The sequence below is a fragment of the Pyrgilauda ruficollis genome, unplaced genomic scaffold, assembly GCF_017590135.1.
Source record: "Pyrgilauda ruficollis isolate IOZ18807 unplaced genomic scaffold, ASM1759013v1 scaffold43, whole genome shotgun sequence".
Taxonomy (NCBI): Eukaryota; Metazoa; Chordata; class Aves; order Passeriformes; family Passeridae; genus Pyrgilauda; species Pyrgilauda ruficollis.
The window spans coordinates 6,438,333-6,463,338 of NW_024525823.1; the positions used below are offsets into that span (position 1 = coordinate 6,438,333).

At 37.8% G+C, this 25,006-nt stretch overlaps 1 protein-coding gene across 1 annotated transcript in view; it reads right to left on the reverse strand.

Annotated features, from left to right (window-relative positions):
* Positions 1 to 25,006, reverse strand: part of ATG5 (autophagy related 5) — a 71,469-nt gene that overhangs the window by 37,299 nt on the left and 9,164 nt on the right. The window contains exons 3-5 of the mRNA XM_041478079.1: positions 21,376 to 21,454; positions 15,492 to 15,654; positions 2,783 to 2,877 (exon numbers count right to left, since the gene is read on the reverse strand). Of these exons, the coding sequence (XP_041334013.1) occupies positions 2,783 to 2,877; positions 15,492 to 15,654; positions 21,376 to 21,454 (337 nt within the window). The remainder of the gene's footprint in view (positions 1 to 2,782; positions 2,878 to 15,491; positions 15,655 to 21,375; positions 21,455 to 25,006) is intronic.

Here is a 25,006-nt window from a genome sequence, read left to right on the forward strand (position 1 = left end):
CACTTTGAATTCAAAATATGCTCAAAGCACTTGAATTCAAAAATGTACTCAAAACATTACTATTATTTTCTTTCTTGCCATTAAAGAACAAGTGCAAAAAGCACTCAATTCTATAATACTATCAGATAAAAAAGCAAAAAAGCTTTTGTGCACCTGTCAGTTGAAGACAAAGCAGCTTACACCTCTGAAGTGATGAAGTGGGGAAGTTATTTTTTGACACATTGAATTAAAAGTATCACAAAAATATAATACTATTTTTAAAACTGTCCCTGGTACAAAAAGTTTCCACCTAGATCAAGGGTTTATCTGGTTCAAGTTCCATACGACACAGCTAACAGAATATGACAGACAGCTGGCAATAAAATCACCAAGATTTGATCCTTAGTGATTCTCAACCTTTTTTTACATTATCTACTGTAGATTCCAGGATTCTGGTCCAATCTTAGCTGCTATACTTAAAAGAAGAGGTGCTGGACAAGGGTTTTTAAAATTACCTGTGGTTAGTTTAGATCTGACTTACCCAAGTATGATGTTCATATTTTTGCCATTTCTTTCTCCCACACACTCCATCAGATTTGGCCACCACACGAGGTATGATTCATATTATTCTTTAGAAATGTATTTTAGTAGACAAACTTACAACTGAAAGAGTTTTTGAGTTTTTAAAATAATTAATTCTTCAGTGAAAAAGATATACCAAATCACTTTATTGAATGCATTTTTTCTGCAGCAACTTTGCCAATTCACATTTAATTGCAGCTAAGACTGGTTTTTCTTATTTGGTATCATAATCTAGTAAAATTTTTTGAAGGAAAACAAATTTATCCACCTCCTACTGCCAAAAAGAAGAAAGTTCCCTTCAAAGAATTTCCTTCTAAGAATTTGGCATAATAGAAGGTATGGAGAATACAAGGAGGAACTCTTCCCATTGAAGGCAATGTCTCATCATTTCCTGCCATCCACTTGTGTATCCTTAAGTACCTACAAGAACACTGTGTGAAGACACACAGGGAATAAATATCCACAGCAACATAAACTCAGGTTAAATCAGGTGTTTATGTAGAGCTATACAAGTAACCAATTAGAATGCTAAGAGGTCTCCTACCAGCACTAATGGAAATTAAATGCATTCAGGGTAGGGGTTAAATATATCTGAAGAACACTTTAGAATCAGTTATTTTTCCATATGCAAGTTTGTCACTAACTCCTTGTTTGGAATTAAATTATAATTTCACCCTTTCTAAGGCTTTCTGAAAATTCCTTTAAACACATAGAGCAGTAATCAGTACACACACTTACAAACCAAATAAAAAAGCTAGAGACATCTGCACCCACATTTTTAAAACTACTGGAAATATTTAGAAATGCTAAGAGCAGCATTACTGAAAATAATACATACTAACCTTCTCAAAGGTTGCCTCAGCATCATCTTTATTTGTGTTTGGTCTTCAATTCTTAGTTAGATATTTTGGGTTTAAACTATAGCAAGTAAGGGCTTCCAATTCAAAAGGTAACGGGAATCAAGATGAGTACTACTGGTTCAAGTGATAGATGTTATTGATTTATTTATTTTTAAAAAGCTTTATTAGTTTGAAATCATGTGGTATCATAGAAATATTCCCTCATGTCCTAAAGATCTGCGACCTATTCAGAGAGCAAAACCTCTTTTTTGCAAACCCATTTACGTGATTTCTAAAAAAATACTTTAAAAAACCCTCACACCTATCAGAGAAGCAAATAACTTAGTCACCAACCAAACAAATGCTGCGACTACTACTTTTCCTGACACATACTTTTTGATTCTAATACAAACCTTGCCATCTGCTGTGATCTCTGACAAAATAACTGACTTCCGTTCTCAATCTAAGGTTTCGTTATGACAGTAAATGTCTTACATCTAATATTAAAAGTTACTCCAGTCCCACTGCAAGACTATACAGGCTTCTATGGTCATTATAGCCTCTTACAGAGGTATCAGAATATCCAGTTCTATGAATAAAGGACTTTATTTTCATAGCTATTGGTGCAAAACTTAAATATAAATAGATTGAAACATTCCAACAGAGCACAACTGTTTAATTTACAGAGAGGCTACACGAATTTTTGTATAAGCTTTTAACCATACATATTTCCAAGCTTCATTGTGACCTTAATGCTATAAAAACTAAGGAGATGTCCTTAGGATAAGAAAAAGTTGTAAGGATTCCAAGGAATGTGTCTCCAAACAAAACAGTGAGAAAAATAAAGTGCTGGTGTATTAAAACAGGAAAAAACCCACATTGAAAGCTAGTTTTGGGATGTAAGTATACAGCTAGAAGACAAAAGTAAGAACTAGATGCAAGACCTATGCCATTACTTCCACCTTAAAATGCCTACAAGAAAAAAAGCCTATACTGTGGTAGAGGGAAAAGTGTTGCTGCCAGAATGTTTGGCTTAGAACTTTCACAGGGCATTTTGCATCTAAAGCATTCTTCATAGTTAGTAGCTATTTTAAAAAACAGAATTAGGCTGTTGGACTGTTTTTTAAAAAAGAACAGACAAACATTTACACCAGCTGCAGCACATTCCCAAGTATTACACACTTGCAATATAATAAATGTTAATTACCTATTAGAATAAGCACAGTCTACTTTGTCTGCTAATGCATACAACTCAAGGGTCCAGCAAAAATGAGCATGCAAAGTTTTGCCATAATGCTAGAAAAGGAAACATGATTCTGAAAACAGATTACAATATATGGCACCTCAGTATATGAGTTTGATTTTATTTTATTGTCTCCTACCTGATAAATTCTAAATGGGATGTATCGAAATCCATTATCTTCTGGAGGATACTCCATGAGTTTTCGATTTATTGCCCAAAACTGCTCAAATTTATCTGTGAAGGTAAAATTAGACTCTGTCAATATCAATAACATTTTTTTTCAGCCTAAAGAGGTAAATGAGACACAACTGAAACATCATGCAAGCGTTTCTTACAGAAGTTTAACCTGTGTGAATTAATTTTTCCCACATTTCTCTTCCCTATTTAGCCTGAAGCCAAAGGTAGGTCATCTGCATTCTCCTATGAAAACAGTGATGTGGTGACTTATTGAACTGAAAGAGAAAGCAACTTCAACTCATATCTTATCTCCCACTGTTAAGGAAATATTGGGCTATAAATTATGGATTTCATTACCTCAATTAACAGTGCCTGTTTCTCCCTGCTGCTACTGGTCCATACTGTCTCCCAGTCCGCTAAAAACATCTAAGTGTTCTTAGCTATAACTGAACAATGGGTGTAAAGCATAAAGAAACTAAAGCAAGAGAAATACTTCTTGAGTGGTTTACGTTTGGATATGTAGATCTTAAAATAATCTGCAGCAATGCATGATATGATCAGAAAACATACTGCCAGATTCATGATACAACCTGAAAATAAAAGTTTATGCTTGTAACACATTTTTGTTATTATCCAAGCAAGTAGGGTAAATAGCCTGCACACCATTTCATGCTGCTCAGACACTACAAGAATGGAATAGTTTATTACATTTAAAATGTACTAATGACAGCATAAGTTTAAGAGTAATAAAGGCTTTCATACATGCAAATCAATTATTCAAATGAAGCAGAAGTGATAGAAAGAAATACAAAGAGCTAAGATGAATAAAGCTGGTGCTAGTCTTACTGAAGAAGGCAGCTTTAGAAGAGAAAGAGCAAGGGATCAAATTCCTTATAGGTCCTAACTCTCCCAAAACACCAAATACAGCAGATGTTTCCAAAGAAGGAACACAGTCTCCTATTTTCTCTCCTTGGTACAACGTTCAGCCAAGTCTCAAGAAGCTGGGCTCTTGCAGAATATATCCATTACAAAATTCAGCCCCAGCAAAACAAGGTAAAATTCAGAAATGTATTCACAGGAAAAATGTTCTTCCTGCTTCCAAAAGTGCTGATTACACTTAAAGCAATTGCAGGAAATGAGTTTGAGATTTGCTTCACTCCAGCATACAGCAGAGACGCCTGTCAGTGCACTAAAAGGCACAGGTTAGCATATACTTCAGGGTTTATAATACATTGCGTTTCCTGACTGAATGCAACACAAGGCAGGAATTTCCAAGAAACTGGGAACAAACTCCTGCCAGGTATGCTGTAGCAGCATTTCCTGATACTTATCTGAGAAAGTACTTCCACACCCTTGTTTCCTGATTAGCAGCAAGTGCCTCTTGACAGGCACTTACCTGAGCCAGAGTCAGCACCACCAGGCAGGCACCTGCCTGGCATCAGGAGCTGCCTGGATGCAGGGTGTCACCCCATCATCCACTGGGCTGGGAGCGACAGTGACAACCCTGGAGCAGACTGTAATCAAACAATCCCACATTTGGGAATCCCAGTCTACAGAGTCAGAGGTTTAATCTTAAATGTCCAACACAAAGGATGACTGCCTCCTCCTCAGAAACTCCTTCAGAGGGAAGGTGAAGATTTAGCAAGGTGAAGATTTAGCATGCTTCCTATTTTCTTTCAGGCAGCACTCAGAATGACTTGTAGCTTTCACTACAGATGTGTGAACAGACATTCCACAGCAAGCACTGATAGATTTATACTTCAATTACCACTTCTAACTCACTTGAGAAAACTGTTATGGTGATACACAAAACAATTCAGACCTACTCAAGCTAGTGAGTTTCAACAGACTTAAATAAGAAAAATCCATATTTAAAGACATCCTACTTGAACAGAAATAAAACAAACATTAACTTGATTTACTTGTTTAATGCGCGAATTACTGTAATTAGAAATTCTGTGTGAACAGTTTACTGTTCTCAAAATTCACCAGAAATGAGCATCACATCTTATGGATCAGAAGAAAAAGAAATTATGAACACCTAAAAGACTTATGTCAGAAAATTAAGCATATTAACCCTCATGGCATGCAAATATGGCAAACAAGAAAGGCTCCGGATGACAAAAAGAAGTTAAACAGTAGTAATGTGCAGTTAACTCACTTCTGTTCTTCATTCCTCACCTCCCACAAAACATGCTGGAAATCAGGTAATCTTATTTAAGGCAGTTAAAATTAAAAATTTATACCCCTCAGATCATTCTCTGAACACTCAGACAGTGCTTAAGACAATCTATTGTTCAAAGTTCTAATAGTTTCTGTGGTTTCCGAATATAATAGTGAATCTGCAACAATTGAATTATTAACTTGTTGCATTTTGTAATCAAGCATGTTCTGTCAATCCACCTGATATCCCAGGAATTTTAGCTAGACATAATGGAGTCAGATGTCTTAAGTTCTCCACTGTGTACAGCACTGTCTGAAGACCTCTAAACAAATTCCTCCTCACAACCTTATACTGCTGTCCTCCAAACATCTTTCCAGGGATACAGTATTTTCACCACAGGAAACAGAGTTAGGTGTAAGAAAACTAGACAAATTTTTAAAGCAAGCAGGAGAAAAAAAAAGTTATCCAGTTTGCATACTGATATATATGACCTGGCAAGAGCTTTTATCAGCAGAGCATTGGCTGAGTGCCAGAATCCTAAAGCTCCAAAAGTACAAAATCCAAAAGGGACTGCTTTTCAAAGAATCCTTAAGACTAAAAGCTTAAATAAACAAAACCACTGACAAATATCCACCCCAATCTCCTTAAAAACCTAAAGTTAAGGATTCTTCCTTCTCTCATTTTTATGTATCATACCCCCTATTTTTGCAAAGTCTCAAGGAAGTTATTAGTGCTACACTGAGCTGGAAGAACTAATTAGTTTATTGGCTAGACAGGACAAAGACAGAAGGCACTGGCCGGAAATTTAACAATCAAAACAAAACTGAGTTTTCATCAAGCCAGTAAACAAGGAAGAGTTCTCTACCTATCAGCAAAAGCACTTTACACACTTGTCTCCCTCCCTCGTAAAAACCTTATGCATTCTGCATGACATCTAAACCACTGTAACAGTCAAATCTGATTCCTTTTGTTTTTCACAGCTTGCTTGAAGTGTTAGAGAGTTTCTGTATTAGCAAAAAAAGTACTTGCAAAAGGCAGATGTCCCTATCTGAATAACAATATTTAAAGCAATGACAGTAAGATTTGAATAGAAGTGAGATTAGTGACATTATAGAAGTTTGATATGACTCCACTAATGATATTTCTTAAACAAGAGAGGATGATTCTACGTAAATTTGCCTAAAATGAAATATAAAAACTTTTCTATGTATTTTATGTCAAAGATCAGAAAGCTAATGACCACATAATTGAGAAATGTATCAGCCAAGTTGCTAATATTTATAACTATTTATTGCTTAGAAATGCAGTCACTGAATGCCCAAAAGACAGACATCAGCCTTCAGTACTACAGAGACACACAGAGAAACTATGACTTGGCAAAACTACAAAGAATTAATGTCACCCATGACAATCTGAGTACACAAACTCATTAAACAACAAAGCAAACTCAAACATAAATTTACAAATACAGTATGCCACATTATGCAGGTAGGATGCAGAAACCTGTCAGTAACATTATTCATGTATTTAAAGTATCCATTAAAACTGCTGAAAAAATTACTGATACAGGGAAACACTGGGAATTGTTGTTTTCTCCATTAAACCAGACTGGAGATCTGTGGAAACCCAGGGCACCAGGCATATTTCTCTGGCTGCTCTGGGGTGTCCTGACCCCCAGGGGAGCACTGACTTTGACCCTCATTCATGGAGGAAGTTTCCTAGACTTCAAGATAGACTAGAATCCACAAAAGTGTGAAACAGATTATAGAGAGTAGTGTAGGTCTATCACTTGGTGAGAAATTTAGGTTTAGGGATTTTTAGTACGCTGTGGATGGAAGCAAGATGGAGAGCACAGGGTGTTGTCCTGAGTTTTTTCTTCATGCTTCTTCTTCCTTCTTCTTCATGGGCTTGGGTGGCATTTTGTAATTGGGCAGAAAGGTCCGCATTGCAGGCTCTTTGGGATCAGTTATTGGGTTAAAAGGGAAAATAATCTAGCTGTCAGTTCTTAATTGGAAAGTTTAGTCTTAAAAGACCTTGTAATAAGACATTGTTAGCCATTTTGTGCTTTGCTAATGAAAAGCTGCCAAACTTACAGTAGTGAGACTGTTTTACTGGTAAGAAATAATAAACACCTGAGTCCGAACATGAACTACTGTCTCAAGTGCCTTCAATCCAGACCCAGAGAAACCCATAGAGATCCTTTAACAGTCATTGAAATTAATCCAAACTTATACCTTGTTATGTTAAAAAGTTATTGGTAATGCCATCATACTTTGTTAGTAATAGACAGCAATTGCTGAACCTCTTACTGTTGAACAGTGTTAACTAAGGATTAGTTCAAGCTAAGGGCTAAAAGGCTAAGGTCCCTTTTGCCCCTGAGTCTCAGCCTGAAATGGTCTTTAGGTAACCAGAAAAATTAGCTTCACTCATACTAGTCTCTTACAGTCATTTTCTGAAACTCAAGTGCTGTCACGCTTCAAACAACTTGAAATTTCACATGGATCTTTAAGTTAGACACGTCCCCTTCACCCACATGAGGCTAGAACAGGATGGATCACTGAGAGGGTAAAGGGCACTGCTCAAGTGCTCGCCATCAACATGTGCATTTCACTACAGCATAGCTTTAAATCTGCATACACAATCAATCTGGGCAATTACCACCAAATGGAAAAATACATCTACAAATACCTTGCAATGAAAAGCCCTGGTAAAAACATACAGACTATTAAAATGAAGTTCCCACTGCAGTGTAGTAGGTGAAAGAACTAAAAAACTCTACCCTAATCTTTAACCTTATCAACAAAAATATCGTAATAGTAAGGAACTATTTTGTTTCTGTATTTGATAGGGATGCAACTACCAGAGATTATCAGACTCTAGGACTGGACATATTTCAAGAAGGCTGATGAGAGGGTTTATAAAACAGAAATAATTAATACAAAAACAAGGGAAATATTTGAAATTCAGAAAGGAAATACTAATTCATGGCTCTTGTATTTCAGCATCTTTTCAGAAAGTCAAAGAAGTGAACAAACTGATGTAGCCCTCGGGGTAGCACATATGCATAATTTTGTCTGGACTATTCATGGTTTCTCCTTAAAGCCATTTATTGGATTAAATAGAAAGCTTGAAATTAAATTTTATCTGTAGCTCTATGCAAGCAATACCAACTCGCAGCCTGCACACAACTATGTTCAATACTAAAGTTTAAAAAACACAAAACTTGTCCATTCTCAGTGGTTCCCCACCGTTTAACAACCATATGAACCATGGAGTACTTGGGGAGAGTACTGAGAGACCAAAGACTGATGTATAAGATGTACAAGAATGGCAGAAGAACTTTAGTTTGGAAGTGCCTTTGGAGGTCAAGCTTTGGAGTAACAGCTCCTCACCCTGCCCCAAAAGAGCTGCCTACACAAAGTTAAATGAGTTTGCTCAAGGCCTTGCCCAGTGAAGTCTGACAGCCTCTGTGGGTTTCCACTCAAGCACTTTCACTTGCCCAGCACATCCCACCCTCCCTTCCCCATGTACCATCAGACTTCCTGCTGCTGCTGTAACGAGTAACTGTTTCTTATTTGGTAATTGCCAGCTCCACTGACATGGAGACAAGTGAGAGAGTCTGACTCCATCTGCTCTAGGGGCCTTCCTTTCAGGTAAATCTGCTATGAAATCCACCTTCAGCTTCCTCCTCATCTTCAACAAGGCAGTTTCCCCACTCTCTAATACAGCATATGCTCCAGCCCCTAAGAATTTCACCAGCACTCTGCTGGATTCTTTTCTTTTTGCCCCATTCCTTTTGTCTTGGGGTCCCCAAGAGGACATGGCACTCCCAGTACAGCTTTACAAGTGCTGAGCCAAGGGGGGGGGCACAACAGCTTGAGTAGCTCCCAGGTTAAACTTTATTTGTGCAACACCACACAACAGGCTTTCAACTCAGTTTCTTGTTTGCCATTACCCACTTACAGAAAGCTGCTTCCCAGTCAGCTCTTAGACTGCCAAGGGCTTTTTCCAGTCTCTGGTGCAGGACTTGTGTGTCAGCTCTGGGAGGCTCCATCACGACGCCTCCAAATGGCAGATCTGCCCTCCAATCCACCAACTGCTCCCACCAACTTTTCCTTTCATTCACAGACAAACTCATTAAGGGTTAATCGGTCACATACATATAATCAAACTGTAGGGTACACAGAGCTGCAGCTGAAAGTCAAGGATACAAAGTGTATTTCTTTATTGTTAAAGCAAGCATATTTTCTACTGACTCATGTTTTAACAAGCATTGCTTTTAACTGCTGTAGCCAAAAAGAAGTCTTCTCAAAATTTAGTATAAATACTACTTCCACATTGTTCCCAGGAAGACTAAGACTCTGCATGCATACATAATTCTGCTCACTGGTATTTCTAACCAATTTTATAAAAACTTAAGTTCTTGTGTGGTATGCCTCAAGCATGAAGTAGTTTTTGTTGATGAAATAAGTATTTTGAACACTTTAATTTCTGTGCTATTCAGAAACAGTATTTACAGCTGATTACTATAATTTCCCAGCTATATAAAGACTTGTCTCTAAATTACTTAGTTCACCTAAATTCATAATTCATATTCTTTTTTTATAAAAACACCAATAATTACAACTATCAAGGACTTCAGGAAGACTTTGGTACCTATCTGACTCTCAATGATTACTACAGCTAGTGACAGCTTTTTGAGGGCACAGCTTGAAATGCTGGTATGACATTATTAAGATATTTATTTTTCTCTTCCATTTTACATATTGCCACAGTTAAATATTCATGCTATTAAATACCTAGTTTACCTGGGCATTTCAAAGACCATGGTATGGAATACAAATCCACCACTGAAAAGGGAACACAAGTTTACTAACTTTTCAGACTACCTGCATATATGAGTCACTATCAGATATAGAGAGACAGGACCTTAGAACAGTTTTGACTTAAGCCACAGAAATATGTGAAAATATTCTTCATGTGTCAGATAGCACAGCAACAACATTCAACGTAAGAGGACATTTTGAAGACTGTACAAGAAAGCAGCACGTCATTCTTTAGATTATCTATCACATCAAAAAGGCATTTTACCCCTGTTTTCTTACAGTATACACAAGGGAGCCATACCTTACCAACATTCTTTTCACTTACTCAACATACTCACAAACCAGAAGTTTCAATTTAAGTACTTTATCCTGTTTCCTTACCACCACCTCCCTTCATTTCTAGGTCACCAGTTTACCTGGAAAAGGTTTAGGCAAAGAAAGTCATCAAGATGGACTACTTCCTTTCTTTTAAGGAAATAACAAAATGCATACATCCTAAAAAATTTAAAACCTTTCTCTATAGCAAAAACCAGGTGATCTCAGAAGTCCTGTCACTTAAACTAAAAGGAAAGCTCTGATGACAGACAAGTTGTAGTGGTTTTGGTTCACCAATTTAAGATTTCCCTAATTTTGAGATTTTCCCATCCAATGCGCTGATGAGTGTGGTGGGTTCAGCGCTGGCCAATCACCCATGCACTCACTTCTGCTGTGAGACAGGAGTAGGAGAAAGGCAAAGCTGTTTTTTAAACACATACCCCACAGGTTGTACAGGAATTAGAAGCAGGGCTTGTTACAGGCTTTCCTGAGGAAGTCAAAGGAAAAAGGACTCCTGACAATTTTATCCATCCTCCAGCTCTCTGCTCCATGTCTAGGATAGCCTTGGAATTTCGATTTCTTCATTTCTAATTATGCTATCTCTATATATATGAAAACAGACCAGCATAACACCATGTAACTTTGTAACCCACTTTGCCTTCCCTGCACTATGTTTCTCCTAAAAAAAGCTTTTCTTAAAAGTAACCTTTATATTAATGTATATTAATAAACTCAGGCGTTTACTAGGAGAAAGTAACTTAGAAGCATTTCAAATTGCAAAACAATAAACTCTCAACAACTAAAAGAAGTTAAATTTACAAGTGAAGGCAATTTTTTAGAGACAGTGTACTCTAAATTTTAGTTAGACCACACAGATTTTTCAGGAAATGACTTATTTTGAGAGGGAGGGGAGGAAGAAAAGCAGAAGGCAGCAAAAAGAGACCTCGAAGTTCGCTCCTTCAGAGTGTAATGGTTTTCATTAGACACTTGGCCATCTAACACAAGAGGGTGAAAATGCCAGAAACACTATCTCTACCTCATCTTTAGGCAACCTCCTCTTGCGGCAGAGACTTCAGTACAATCGTGAATGATGTGTTACCTTTTGCTTTCCTTCCTTCTCTGCCTTCATATGGTTTTTGCCCTCCTTTGAGACACACTGGTTCTCACTGGCCTCAGACAGACCTGCTCTGCCTTCCTGTTTGAGAGCAGAGAAGAGAAAGCCAAGGGGGGAATGCAGGCTGCCATCAATTCCCCACCTTTGTGCCACAGCAAAGGGCAGCTGTTCAAGTAGACACCAGGCCAGCACAGAGGACAAACAAAGGCATCAGCAGTTTCAGGGGGATGGCAGTTTAGACTCACAATACTTCACCCATGTGAGTGGGGCACTGGTTTAGTAGTCATTTGTGCAGAAAGGGTAACAATCCCCTAAACACTGCAGAACAGTGAGGTCTGGGTCACGATTCATTACCAGAAAAACCACCACAACTAACTAAACCCCAAACAAAACCTGCTGTTATGGAAAAAAAACCCCAAAAACATCCCCAGAAAGGCCTGCCCTAATGCAGCTGATTCATTCTGCAGGTCCAGCCTGCTCGAAGCCAGACCCTGCTCAACACCAAACCAGCACTGGGCTGACTTTGTGCAGGGCTATGTGAACCAGTCCAAACCACATTCCCTCAGCTCCATGCTATCAGCAACACCCATGTTTGCTGTGTGCCATGCTAGCTTAACTCCAGAATAAGCAGGTACTGATGCTAGTTATAAAGCAACTTGATGCATTTTGGGACATTTTTGACTAAGGAAGCCCAGGAAGGTAACAACTGGCTTTTTAAAATCACTTTTAACCAATACACTAATTTTCAAAGTTCAAATGAATTATTTCATCTTTCTTCACAGTTAACCAAACCTCCACAGATTGAACATGGAAAGAACTCCCCATTTTGGCAGCAATACAGGGAAGAAGTAAACAAGGTAGCTTTGTGATTTAAAAACTAGTGGCTTTTTTATTCATTCTCCTGATAAACTACAGAAGATTTTCTAAGCAAATTTCAAATGATGAGTTGAGATCACAAAGATTTGTTCAGCTACTAAAGCATGCTCACCATAGGGTAAAGGATAGTACTGCTTCCACCAGTGCCTATGAGGAGGAGAAACACGCCCATCAAACCTGAGTGGGTCAAGTGTACACAGCACAAGAAAGGCTGTAGGATACTCTGTTTTTTGCAGTTTCTAAACATTTCTAAACAGAACATTTCTAAACAGAAATGTGGTAACTGAGAACAAACACAACTTCTGGCTCTCAACAACCCAAGAATAGTTTAGATAAATTTTGGAACTAAATGCAAGACAACACAGGCCTGATTCTGTCAGTAAGGCAAGAAAGAGATCAGATGCATTAAAAGATAAAATATTGTATATTCTGAATGCTTGCAGGATTTTTCTCCTCTACTAAGAACAATTCAATATGGCCCCTTAACTTCTGGTAAGCCCCACAGCATGAATGAGCATTACATTCTTTCTCCATATTTTCAGTTAAATAATGACTTCATTGTATTTTATAATCTATAAAAGAAACCTTAAAATAGTTATGAGTTCTTACTGTTTATTTCTCCCACTCATATATCAAAAATACCAAGTCTATTCTTCATTGGTTATAAATGATGCCTGTGAAAATTTCAGGGTACAGTTGCTTCTGTTAGTCCACAACTGATAAAAAGCAGATGTGCTGAATCTAAATCCCCTCATTTATCAGAACCATTATACACTGAAGTTATAGATATTAATTCTTTGAACCATGCAAAAATACAACTCTCGCCCTGGAAACAGTTGGGATTTCATTGGTTTGATCCTGACTCATCAGTAGGCCCATAGAGTCTTACAGTTTCAAAGCTGAAAGCCTTTCTTTTTCCACACAAAAGGCAAGAAGAAAAAAAACCCACCCACTTGAAAATCCCTTTCATGCATGATAAAAATGGCTGTAACTCTATCAAAGCAAAAACAGTAGTAACATTTTCCATGAATTCTGACCAAAGAATTTTAACAATTCATACAAAGGAACAAAGGTCAGTACGGCTGCATAGTCTGCTTTTATCACTTCCCTACCACAGACAGACATCCATGGCTGGTCAAAAATGTACCTGTCCCAAAGAAGAGTTCTACCTCAGAAATATCTGGTTTATGAATCAAAAATTGTCGGTGAAGAACAAGAAAAACCACAGCACAAAATAGAAGAATATGTTTTCTTTCCTGATTTGGTATCAGATTAACATAAAACCAGAAATGGTGGGAGGAGGGATGTAAAGGTTGATACGAATAACCACCAGCTGTTACCAGCATAAGATTTTCCCACAAATTCATTATTACAGCTCTTCTCTGCTGCAACTTACAGCAACTGATAAGTTTCATGTGTTACCTGTTCAAGAAGCTGCTTCTCAGCAGAAACATTTATACCAAATTACTTGATAGTTATATTTCTCCAAACCAAACTGGATAGGTTTCTTTTCAAAAATGTAAATTCAGGACATGTCTTCTAAGTAATGCTATCACTCACTAAACAAATAACACTTCCTGTAATTAAGAACTGAAGAAAATTGTTTGAAGTTGCACAGCAAAAACAATCTGCAGATGTACCTTTACTTACAAAGCAGTTATCACAAATGCTACTTTCTTTTCTTTTTTGTGGTCATTTATTCTGTTTCACAAAGTGGTTCAAAATTATTACATCTCAAACGAAAGCCTATAAAAACATATTGAAAGATACAACATGCTTAAAAAGAGTTTTCTTGGTTTCACAAGCTTTTCTTGTTTCTCTTTTATGAAGAGTTGAGAAATTAAAATTAGCATTTGAAAGATTGCTTAAACTTCTCATTCAGGTGTCAGATTCCACAGGTGCAATTTCTCATTAAATACAGTGAAACCTTGAAATCAACTTTGCTAGGCAACTTCTGTTCTTAACATTATAGAGCAAAACAGAAAATTTCTCCTTTGCCTACAACTGAAGATATTTTTAGACAAACAATCAACTAAAAAATAAATCCTAAGATGAGCACAAAAAAAACCCATGCTGTTTATCTGTCCTCCTACCTTAAATATTGAGAGTATCAAGATTCTGTAACTTCTGGTTAAAAGAACTTTAAGCTGTACTGTTTCATTTTGGAGGTATGCATGGGCTTCCTCCAGATCTTATTACTCTAATGGCAAATTAAGATAATGCCTTAATTTCTAACTCTTGTCCAATTAAATAAAAAATAGAAAGCAGAGTTTCTAATAACCACATATTCAAAATTATCACCAGATTACATTTAATATGAAAGGCAATACCACTAAACAACAAGGAAAAAAAAAAGCCACACACCCACTAAACACACATATTAAACCAAAACTAACTTGGAACCTTCTGGGCTAAACCAATAGCATGGTTCAAGTCTTCTTGCATTCTAAGGTTCTTCTTTTTCATTTATTTTTTCTTATACATATATGGGAAGACCTTAATTCTAATTGTTCAGTATTTTGTCTCTCAACACAGAATAAATATCTTCATGCTTATATTAAAATGCTTTCATAAAATAAATTTACTAGAGATAATATAAATGACAGCTTCAGAAGATGAGAAAAATGCAATGAAAGCAGTATGATCACTCATTCCAGAGAGCAGTTACTGAAATACAAAAGCTTTTTAACTTACAGGTTCTACAAACCTTAATACAGAAGACATTACAAACAAATGTTTTATTTTGCACTGTAATATTGATTCATACCATTTGTGCAAAGTAAGAACACTAATTAAACATCTTGCTCTGAATTATTTTGCTGACTTTTCCAAGTCAATACTTATTTTTGCTGAAGTCCTTGTGAAAGCCAAAAAGTAATTTTAAAAAATGGCAGAGAGAAAAGTAAAATTATTAAATCTACTGGACAACTTTTTTAAAAGTTTACTTGTATTGTTTACCAGTGACAATCCATAAGCATTAACTAGAGGAGACAATCTCTTATGTATGGTCCAAGATAGCTAATACTGAATACTTACACCCCAGGTGTCTCCCAAATAAAGACCATCATTTGCACAAAAGCACTCTAGACAATATTTATCTATTTTGATTTGTTGCTAGTTTTGGTTTGTTAAAACAGAGTCATGACCCAATCTAATTCCTTGAATAACTCCAGGCACATTTGAATTATCACCAAAATAATTCTTTGAATTAAAAAAAACTATAAACCACCAAAACCATCAATGCTTTCCATGACACTAGACAAAAATTCTGCAAAACAATGACATTTTCTATCTCATGTAATAACTCAAATGTGAAGAAATTATTTATTAGCTTCTTCAACCTGAATATAATTAATATTTGATGTGTTGTATTTACCATTCTGTAATCCCATCCACAATTGCTTATGATCCTTTTTTTGCATTTCATTGATGACTTGACTTTTGTGCTTTAAAGCATCTGCTTCTTTTATGCAAGCCATAAAATGAGCTTCAATCACATCCTTAGAATGGCAGTGTAGAAGATCCTTTTCTGGAAAATTCTACAAAGATAAATGATAGATCAAGAAAAATAAATGCATCATATACCTTATATGATGAAGAATAAATGATAATTTTAAATAGGCATACATTTATGCAAAAGAAGCATACTTGAATCTTCTACTTACAGAAGTATGTAACAACCATTCTCTCAAGTCTGCTGACAAGAAAAAAGGTTGCAGTGAAAATGTTTCAGGAAAAAAAAAAGCCCAACAACTTTCTGTAAACCAGAATTTTAACAGGTTTTCAAGCAGATATTCAATCTCAGACAATAAACAGGAGAAAATTATGAGAAGCAAGTGACAAGTACCTAATGTATACTGGCTCTCTATGATATTTATCAACCATTTCTATGTAGATCCTTGAAAACCAAGCAGAACCACCCACATATGAACTGTAGCATATCTGCCACTTACAAACATTTTTCCTTAGAGACACTGGAAATCTTTGTCAGTTCCAGCTTTAACTAATCCTCGTGACTACTGCTAGCCTGTGTGACTTGATTTTATATCCCTTTTGCTTGGTTACACTGGCACACAGCATTCAGCATTGCAGATGCACAACTACCACTCCTCAGGTAACTCTTAACCCTTCAGTAAATGACAACTACCTCTCCTAATGAATTTATTAAGGAGTTATAGCACTATATCACACAAAAAAAAAGATTTATTTGGAAATTAACTGATAAGAAGTCCAGCATTTTAGAGGTTGTGGTTTTCCTTCCTCCCGTTTTTCTTTTATCCACACTTACTATCATTTACCATTTTATAATAACACAAGCATTCACTACTACAAATCCAGTGCCTTTAGTTTTCAGAAGTTTTAAAACCCACCTTTATTCCCTCCTTATTAACTTCATTTTCACCGTTGTTTATGACCATGCAAATGGAGCAAACCTCAGAGCCAAACCAGAGTGGTGGCATCATCAGTACTCCCCTTCCTAACAAGGGCTTGCCACATGTTTATACTTGAATTCTCAGGCTATTCCACCAGAGACCCCCTTCTCTTAACCCATTACAAACTGGCACTTTAAAAAGCTTTTGTGAGGAACTGTCAAAACCATTTTGGAAATACAAGTACATATAATGGGATATTTTTCAAACGCTTTTACAACACAGTTAACATGTTAAAGTAGGAGCAATCTAGTGCTGGAAAAAAAAACCCTACCTTCACTCCCCCACATAACCCCAAGAAAAATAGTGAAGACTGCTTCAAAATACAGAAACCCAAAATATCAAAAAGGGAGCTGGGGATTGCCTTACCTGAAAGAAATTCTGAGGAAAACAGTGATAGTTCCCTCCTCATTAGGTTATTGAGAAGAGTTGGAAATTAAATAATGGAATTTCATATAGCGTTTCCTCCTTATGACAGTGAGAACCCAAACTCTGGAAACTGTGGATCAAAAGGATGAGTATTTCCAAAAACAGGGGCATAAAGAAAAGACTGCCAATATCTCTTCCACTAAAGTTTATGTGGTTTGATGTTGGACTTGCAAAAGGAAGTGCTGTTGTTCGGACTGGTGTATGTTAAGCTGACTAGAAAGCCAAGGACAGAGGCAAATCTGTTTTCTTACATGAGAACGGCCAAGTATAAAGACATTAAAGACAGAACAATAAAGAAAGTTCTTCTGGGGCAGACCTTGCTCCTGTTCTACCCTACAAAGCTGAGTATCTCAGCATAATTGGGCCCAAGATTACTAGGAAAACATTACTGGGACTGTTATTTGCCAATTGACATCTGCATAGGCCTGTAAAATACTTTCAGAAGTTCAATTTACTTGCTCAAATAAAAATATAAAGTCTTGTAACCAATCCAGAAGAAACAAATAGAGAGAAATAGCATAGTTAAAGATCAAAAAACATCTTTACACACAATAATTCCAAGTGAGACACTGGCATCCTTCAAAACAAAGAAACAGCGGTATGTACCTAATGCCAAATAATATAAGAACCTAGAAACTGATTTTCCTAGTTAAAAAGTGATGTCTTAGCTAAGTTTATGAAAACAACAGTTTTTTTACAACAACGGTTTCATTACACATGTGTAAATATTGAACTGCAGAGTCATTTTTTGGACATTCTTCTTTTTCTACAGGTAGACATCTTCCTGCTGACATTTTTCCAATGAATTTCAATTTGCAGCTGACGTCACTCCCTGAGGATGAGTTCCAGAAATCATACACAGTGCAGTCTGCAGAACAGCAAGGATCTATTTAAAACTGGTCAAAGCTAGTTAAGCTACTATAAAGAATCTAGACACAGTAGTAGAATTAGTTGTGGCAAGATTAATTTTCCCAGCTTCTAAGAAGTAACACTGTGAAAGACTGGAAAACACTCCTGAACCTCAGTGCTGTGTATGCTTTTCTTTAGTAGGAAAACACTGACACATTTCTATGAAGTACTGTAAGTAGAAGCTGAAAAACCTAAACATGAAAGTGACAACTTAGAAAAAAACACTGCACACCTGCAAGAAGTATATGAAACAGTTTCACTTACATGAGACTGTCAACAGAAAACATGGTATCCCAGCTGATTTATCCATCAGGGTACAAAATAATAAGTTTTATACTTAAATGTAGATCATGTGTGCTTTTATTTTTTAAAAAAATTCTACTTGCCTTCTTTCTACCTGAAGAAATACTGATCAGTCATAAATAACTGAGTTCCCTGAAGAAAGGGATAATTGTAAACAAACTGGTTGCCACGCCCGGCTATACAACCAGGAGATTTGCAAAAAGTATTAACAGATGACATAAGTAGCTTTAATTCAAGTACTCTCATTAGTGGTGTCTGACTCCCTCCATGTCCTGCATCTTTGAAAGAACAGTTACTAAAGGCTGATTCTGACTTTCTTAGAAAGCTCAAGTTCTGTTTTTTGTTTTCACATAGCAGTAGACCCTTGCAGTATGAACAGGTCATATTGTCAGACAGAACATTGTCTGTAAAGACAAGAGCACTAAATGACCTCTCGCAAAAAACTGTACCAAAAACATCACTGGCAATTTCAACAGCCTGGTTTCAGAACTCCATTCCACCCATATTTATCTCTCAGTTCTAGTTCACAAAACATCCGTCTATCCTGTGACAGTCTACTTGCATTAGACTACATTTACAGAATATGGCATTAAAACCATAAGGAATGTATACAGTGGCAGGGGGCGCATCTATGTATTTGTGTTTAGTTACTATCAGTGGTCTTTTCTTGAAGTAGACTGATTTCAAAAAAAACCCATTTATACTTCTGGCTTCCACAACATCTCCTAGCAGCTCCACAATTTATCCACATGCTACACAGAAAAGTACTTCCTTTCCATTCCACCCGACCCAGTCTTCACCTGAAAAACCACAAAGATGATGACTGTCACACAAGGACAGATGCTGCCTCTCCTCCTGTACATCAGGTCATGGGTGGAGAGGCAGGCACCAGCAGACAATGGCTTCAGCAGAACCTCAGCATTTCCCCTGGCACACACAATTTCCTCTCCTCCAACACTACTGCCATCTTATCTACTGCCCAAAACCTGGAGAGGTGATTACCACACTGAGAACTGAATAGTGTTAAACAGGTCGCAGAGTAAGGTGAGATGATTTTAACAGGAAGGGGTAGAATTTCCCTCCTTCCTGTAAAGCCACACCTGGATAACAAAAGCAACTTCCCAGGCTACAGCCTCATGATTCTCAGACCCCAGTATGCTGGTTCAGCCTCATCCTTCTGCAAGTATTTAATGCAACTGTTTTTCAACTTTACAAGATACAATGCATATAATTTTATTGCATACCAGAAGTACAAATTAACAAATTGTTTATTCAATGCAAAAACTAACTGTGTTTATGATTTGGTCTGCATATATAATACAGGAGGACAATTACAAACATCTATCAACTTGAAAACTTCTGCTGAACAGAAATAAGCCTTTTACATGTTTTTAACTTCAAACAAAGAAACCTGATAGGGGGAGTCTGACTTCTAAAAAGTAGTTGAAAAACACTTTTTACAGATGTTTGAGATATCTGTTGTTGACTGCATGCATTGGTAGAAGAAAGGAGACAGCCACGACAACAAAAGTTAAGCTCCATAAAATCTAACACTCTTTAATTAAGCCAAATAAAAATTACAACTCTTTGAAGAATAGCTACACAGAAATGAAAAGAATACTCTAGTCAAAAATCCCACAGCTAAACTATTCAGCTGTAAGGAACTGTAACACATGAAAACCTCTTCAATATTTTGACATACTTTGATATCTTTCAGTTATGTTTTGACTTAAGGATTCAGAGGGGTTTTATTTAAATAAACTTTCAGATTACATCAAAATAGGAAGAGAGATTATGCAGGTGCTAACTCCACAGTATTATATTACTAAATTACATCAACCTTTAAAATAATACTACCTTAGCAGTTAATTATTTCTGCTGATCTTTAATGTACACCTTTCAGAAAAACTAGAGGTAGCTGATCTTTTGGCAAGCAGCAACATGGACATTAAAGCCAAATTTATGTTGCTGATTAAAAAGCACTGTGGTGCTGCAACTTCTCAAGATGCCTCTACTTTGTGATGGCAACATCCCCACATTGCCACTGTTAATATCCCAGAGCTCTCAGAACATAACAATTAAACCATGGTTTATGAAACTAGATGCCCTATATTTTCGTCAGGACATTCTGGAAGTTTCCTCATCCCAGGTCTCTGACATTTATCAGACAAGTGTAGCAATTACAGTGGTTTCAAAAACATCCCCAGCTTCAGATCTATTAAGTCAGTCATTTTAGAAGTTTCAACATGTAGAAATACATATCATAAGAATGTATGCTTTCAGTGTACACTTCCAAAAAGAATCAGATTACTGTTGGAAAAAGCTTTTCTAACACACCTTTGAGAATTGTTTCAACAAAAACATTCAACACAAGCACTTTCCCAATACATTTTTCATTTCACTCAAATCCCTCATGCACTAAAGTCAAGCCCATAAGTGTAGTGTTGTCCTTCACATCAGTTTTCCTATTGCACTATTTCTTTTACAATGAAGAAATTAACATTTCAAAGTTTAATATCATGACTTGTAGTTGTGCTTTTGACTTCAAAACATACTTGGAATTGTCTCAGTGCATTTCAGAGTATGCAAGAATCCTGCACCAAAGCTAACCTTGTCCAAGTTCCATTCTGAGCAAAGATCAGTAGTGCTATTAAGCCATACCTAATGGCTTTACAATGCATAATCAAAACATTGTCTCTCCTGTGACTAAGCTGTCACAAGACCAAACTCATTTCACTCAGTTCTCTAAAAGGGACCAACCATGCTGAAGTCAGCATTCCCTGACTTCAAAGATTTCTACAGCATCTCATATCCATGCTCACATGTGCCTAAAAGGATGAGCACCTCTCAATCTTCCCAGTCTTCAGTGAACTCAAACCAATTAAATTAAAAACATTACAGGAAGTTCTTCTATCATAAGCCTCATAACTTGAAAAACAATTTTGGATTTTGAGATTATTAACAGAATAATTTTCTACAGAAAGTCCAGTAAAAGCACACCAAGTCTCAAGGAAAATAGCTGTAGATTTACAGAAACCTTTAAATGCTTCCTGAACAATGGATTTTCTCCCTTTCAAATCACACAATTCACATGGTTTATAAAATAGTTATGAAACCTTTCCCCAGCTTCCAAATGTCATCCAATCTCATGCTCACTCATTCTTAAGAAAAGGGTCTATATCAATTTACCTTGAAATGTACTGTGATGCTCCAAGGAAGGGCTGTATTTGATGCGTGGAGATCAAAGAGCAAACCAATGGGGTAATGCCTAAAAATGACAAGATATTAATTTAATATAGAAGCCATGCATTTAATTCTATGTATCGCAGTTAACATACCTGCATTTACACACACACATGCACAAAATAGCTGTTTGACTCCCACAGTTAGCACTATTTATTGTTTACATAGAAAAGTTATACAGGCAAGTTTAGATGACTGAAAGGCAGAATTAAGTCTGGAATGTACAAGTTCAATATCTAAACCAGTGGTTTTCAAGCTGTGCCCACAAAATACTGCTACTTTTGCAACAGCCTTAAGTGGCCCGCAGCTGCTTTGTGGAACCTTCCAAAACAGCACTTTTAGTTCAAAAGCATCAGACCAGGAAAAGCACACGTGCTTTCAGATGTTGGAGTGTCCTGGGTTTATACCACACTGACCCTTAATATCCTTTCCTTCTCCCATATGTCTGATATAGCAATGCAGAGAATAAGTAGAGGAGCGAAAAAATTACATATCTGTAAAAGGGCTGAAAGATGATAGATCAAGATTAACTCTGTATCTTCACTATCAAATTAAGAAGAATGAAAGGGGAGGAAAAAAATTAATTGGAGTTTTGTATTTCAATGGCATTCTAGATTAAAGGAGTTACACAAAAAAGCTTGCTTCTAACAAATACTCACTTCTGTCTCATAGCTTTCTCTCCTTTAAATTAATTAGAATATACAGCCCCCAGCAGTATATGAAACATATATCACACACACAAAACCCCCACAGGCACTGTAAAAAAAGATCTTTTTTCAGTTTTCTTACACACAGATATTGGCAAGATTTTTGATAATTTTTTTTTTTTTTTTAACATTCAGCATACCAAGATCCATTCTCTTATCTTTCAAAAATCATAACCCAAAGAGCCTTACTAGCTTTTCATCCTACAAAGAGAGACACACATGCTGAACTGTAAAGTCAGTAGTTTCACTGAACTACATGGGACTGATCACAGGTCATAGCCCAAGCACGTACATAAGTTTTGAAAGTCCCAAGAGCACTAACCGAGAGTGCTGCTTTAACAGCACCTGTGCCAAGCCACTTTCCAGATCGGTCAAACTCTCACACAACAGGGCTTTAGCACCCTCTACGGGTGAGCCACCCCAAAGCTAAGACAAATTCACCACGACAGCAAAATAAAACACAAAATACTACTACAATTCCCGAGCTTGCCTGAGAATAAAGAGGATGCATATCCAGATTTATCTTGATTCACTGCTAATGCTCAAGTTTTTACAATGAAGATTTTTATCTACTAACTGCCAATCATGTCCTAAACACTTAACTCTTTCAGCAAGAGTTCCATGAAAGAGTGGTTTCCCTGGTGAGTTAAGTAACAAAGATTAGATTTCGTAATTAGATGAACATAGATTTTCAACATGAACAATGACTTCCAATTACTTTCAATTTATACAAGAAAACAGATAACTAAGAAAAAGAAAACTACAACAAAAACCCATACAAAAACTCCTGCATCCGGTCTTGGCCTACATCTGCATTTTCTAATCAGTTAAGATTATATAGTGAAGTTCATGTAATCAAATTTCTTCAGTAAAATCACTGTGCTTTGCAGAGTTAATGATGCCTAATTAAATGATGCTCTGACCTTTTGTCTTCTGCTAATTTATCAACAGGAAGGGTCAAGCACCCATCCAGTTGGTACTAGAGAGCCACCTTTACAATTACCAGGGCTAGAATGCCAACCCACACAAAAGGGACAAAAAATCCACCGAAAGCCATGTGTAAGTGCTCAGACAGGATGGAAACAATCTGCAGGTGTCACCCCCTAGCATCTATTGAAGAAACTACTCCAGCACAGAGTGGCATCACTCAGGAAGGACTCCTGAGAAAGTCTGCAGCTCTCCAGGTTTCAAGCTGCCAGGAGAGCTTAGGACCTCTCCTGAGGATTGGAGCAAGCAGAGGAAATGTCCTTGCCTAGAGGAGGTGCACATGAGTGAGGATCTACGCCACCAAGCTATGAAGCTTCAGGGAGACAGGGGCTGCACAGCATCAGGGAAGACATAGAGATAATGGCATCTTCACCAAGATCTCACAGAGATGAGAATCTGGAGAGAAAGCATCAGCAGCCATTGAAGTGGTCAGTGGGGACTCACGGGATGGGGACAACCAGACTTGTGTGAACGCTGGTGTAGAGGAACCCATTCAGTGCCAGCAATTCAGAGTGCAGCTTATGTGGGAGCTGCAGGTTGAGCTCTGCGTGATGGGAGCCCCAAGTGAGGAACCCATTCAGTGCCAGCAGTTCAGAGTGCAGCTGCAGAGGGAGCTGCAGGTTGAGCTCTGCATGATGGGAGCCCCAAGCAAGAGGCCAAAGCTGGTGCTGACCCTTTGCACAGGAAAGGGCACGGGGACCGGTGGCCCTGCCAGGTGACTGGACACTCAGGGACACGGCAGGAGCCACTGACACAGAGGAAAAACCCCACACTATCACACACAGACTGAGAGGGTGTAAAAGCCCAGGCGTTCCTTGGTTTGAGGTCCCTGCTCAGGGGCACCAGCTCAAGCTCTCATTCTGTTGTTACACAATCACCAAGCTCTTTTAAGGATCCAAATGCCTGAGGCTCTGCTATGGGAAACCAAGGGTCTAGCAGGCAAGGAAACCTTGTCTGGCTGTGTGGGTGTGGGAGCGTGCACCCACACAGGGAGTCAAGCGAGGCACCCATCGCTCCCAGAGCCGCCTGCTGCAAAGGGGCCTTGTCCCAGCTCAGGTGCTCCAAGGGTGTGACTGCCAGAGCAGCTCCCAGATGGACAGACAGAAAAGCTTCCTTAACCTCTGGCCAAGAGAGGGCAGGCCTTCTCCAACCACTGGCAGTGCTTCAGTGTCAGACAAGAGGCTGGAAATTCTGAGGAAGCATCAGAGCTGTCTGAACAGCACATCCATCCACAGCCAGAGGAAGCAGCCATAGCACTACAAGACTCCATCCTACAGGGGAAAGAGCCCCATCGCCAACTTCACTTGTTAACCTGCAGAGGTTTGCTACTTGGTAAAAAGTTGCAGATTGGCAAAGCTGTCCTCTGCTTGGATTATTAGTCCTTGCTGTTTACCCACATGGGCACAAATTATAGGTGTTGCAACAGAACCCCTGAGAGTATCAAAAGTGACTCTACAAGTTCTAAGGGCAAGGAGGCATCTCCACAATTTTGCCATTAAAGGAGATGGGTTCAGAGAGGTGTCTGCAGGTCAGGAGCTGGCTATGCAGCTGGTGCAACAACAAGGACTTACTTGGCTTTTACAGACATAGGATACTCTTTGGGGATAATGGACTGCTAGGGAGAGATGGAATCCACCTAAGTCAGACAAAAGTATCTTTGCCTTAAGGTTGCCCAGCCTGGTGAGAGCTTTAGACCATAAACAACAGAAGCGTAAATAACAACCCGCAGATAAACAGAAATTAATAGACATGGGTGGACAGCAATTGGTGAAAGATGATAGCTGCAAGGGAGATGTCAAAGTGATAAAAGAAGGAAGGAGAGAGCCCACCACAAGCACCTACAGAAGTGCACATAGCTTGGGAAACAAGCAGGAAAAACTAGA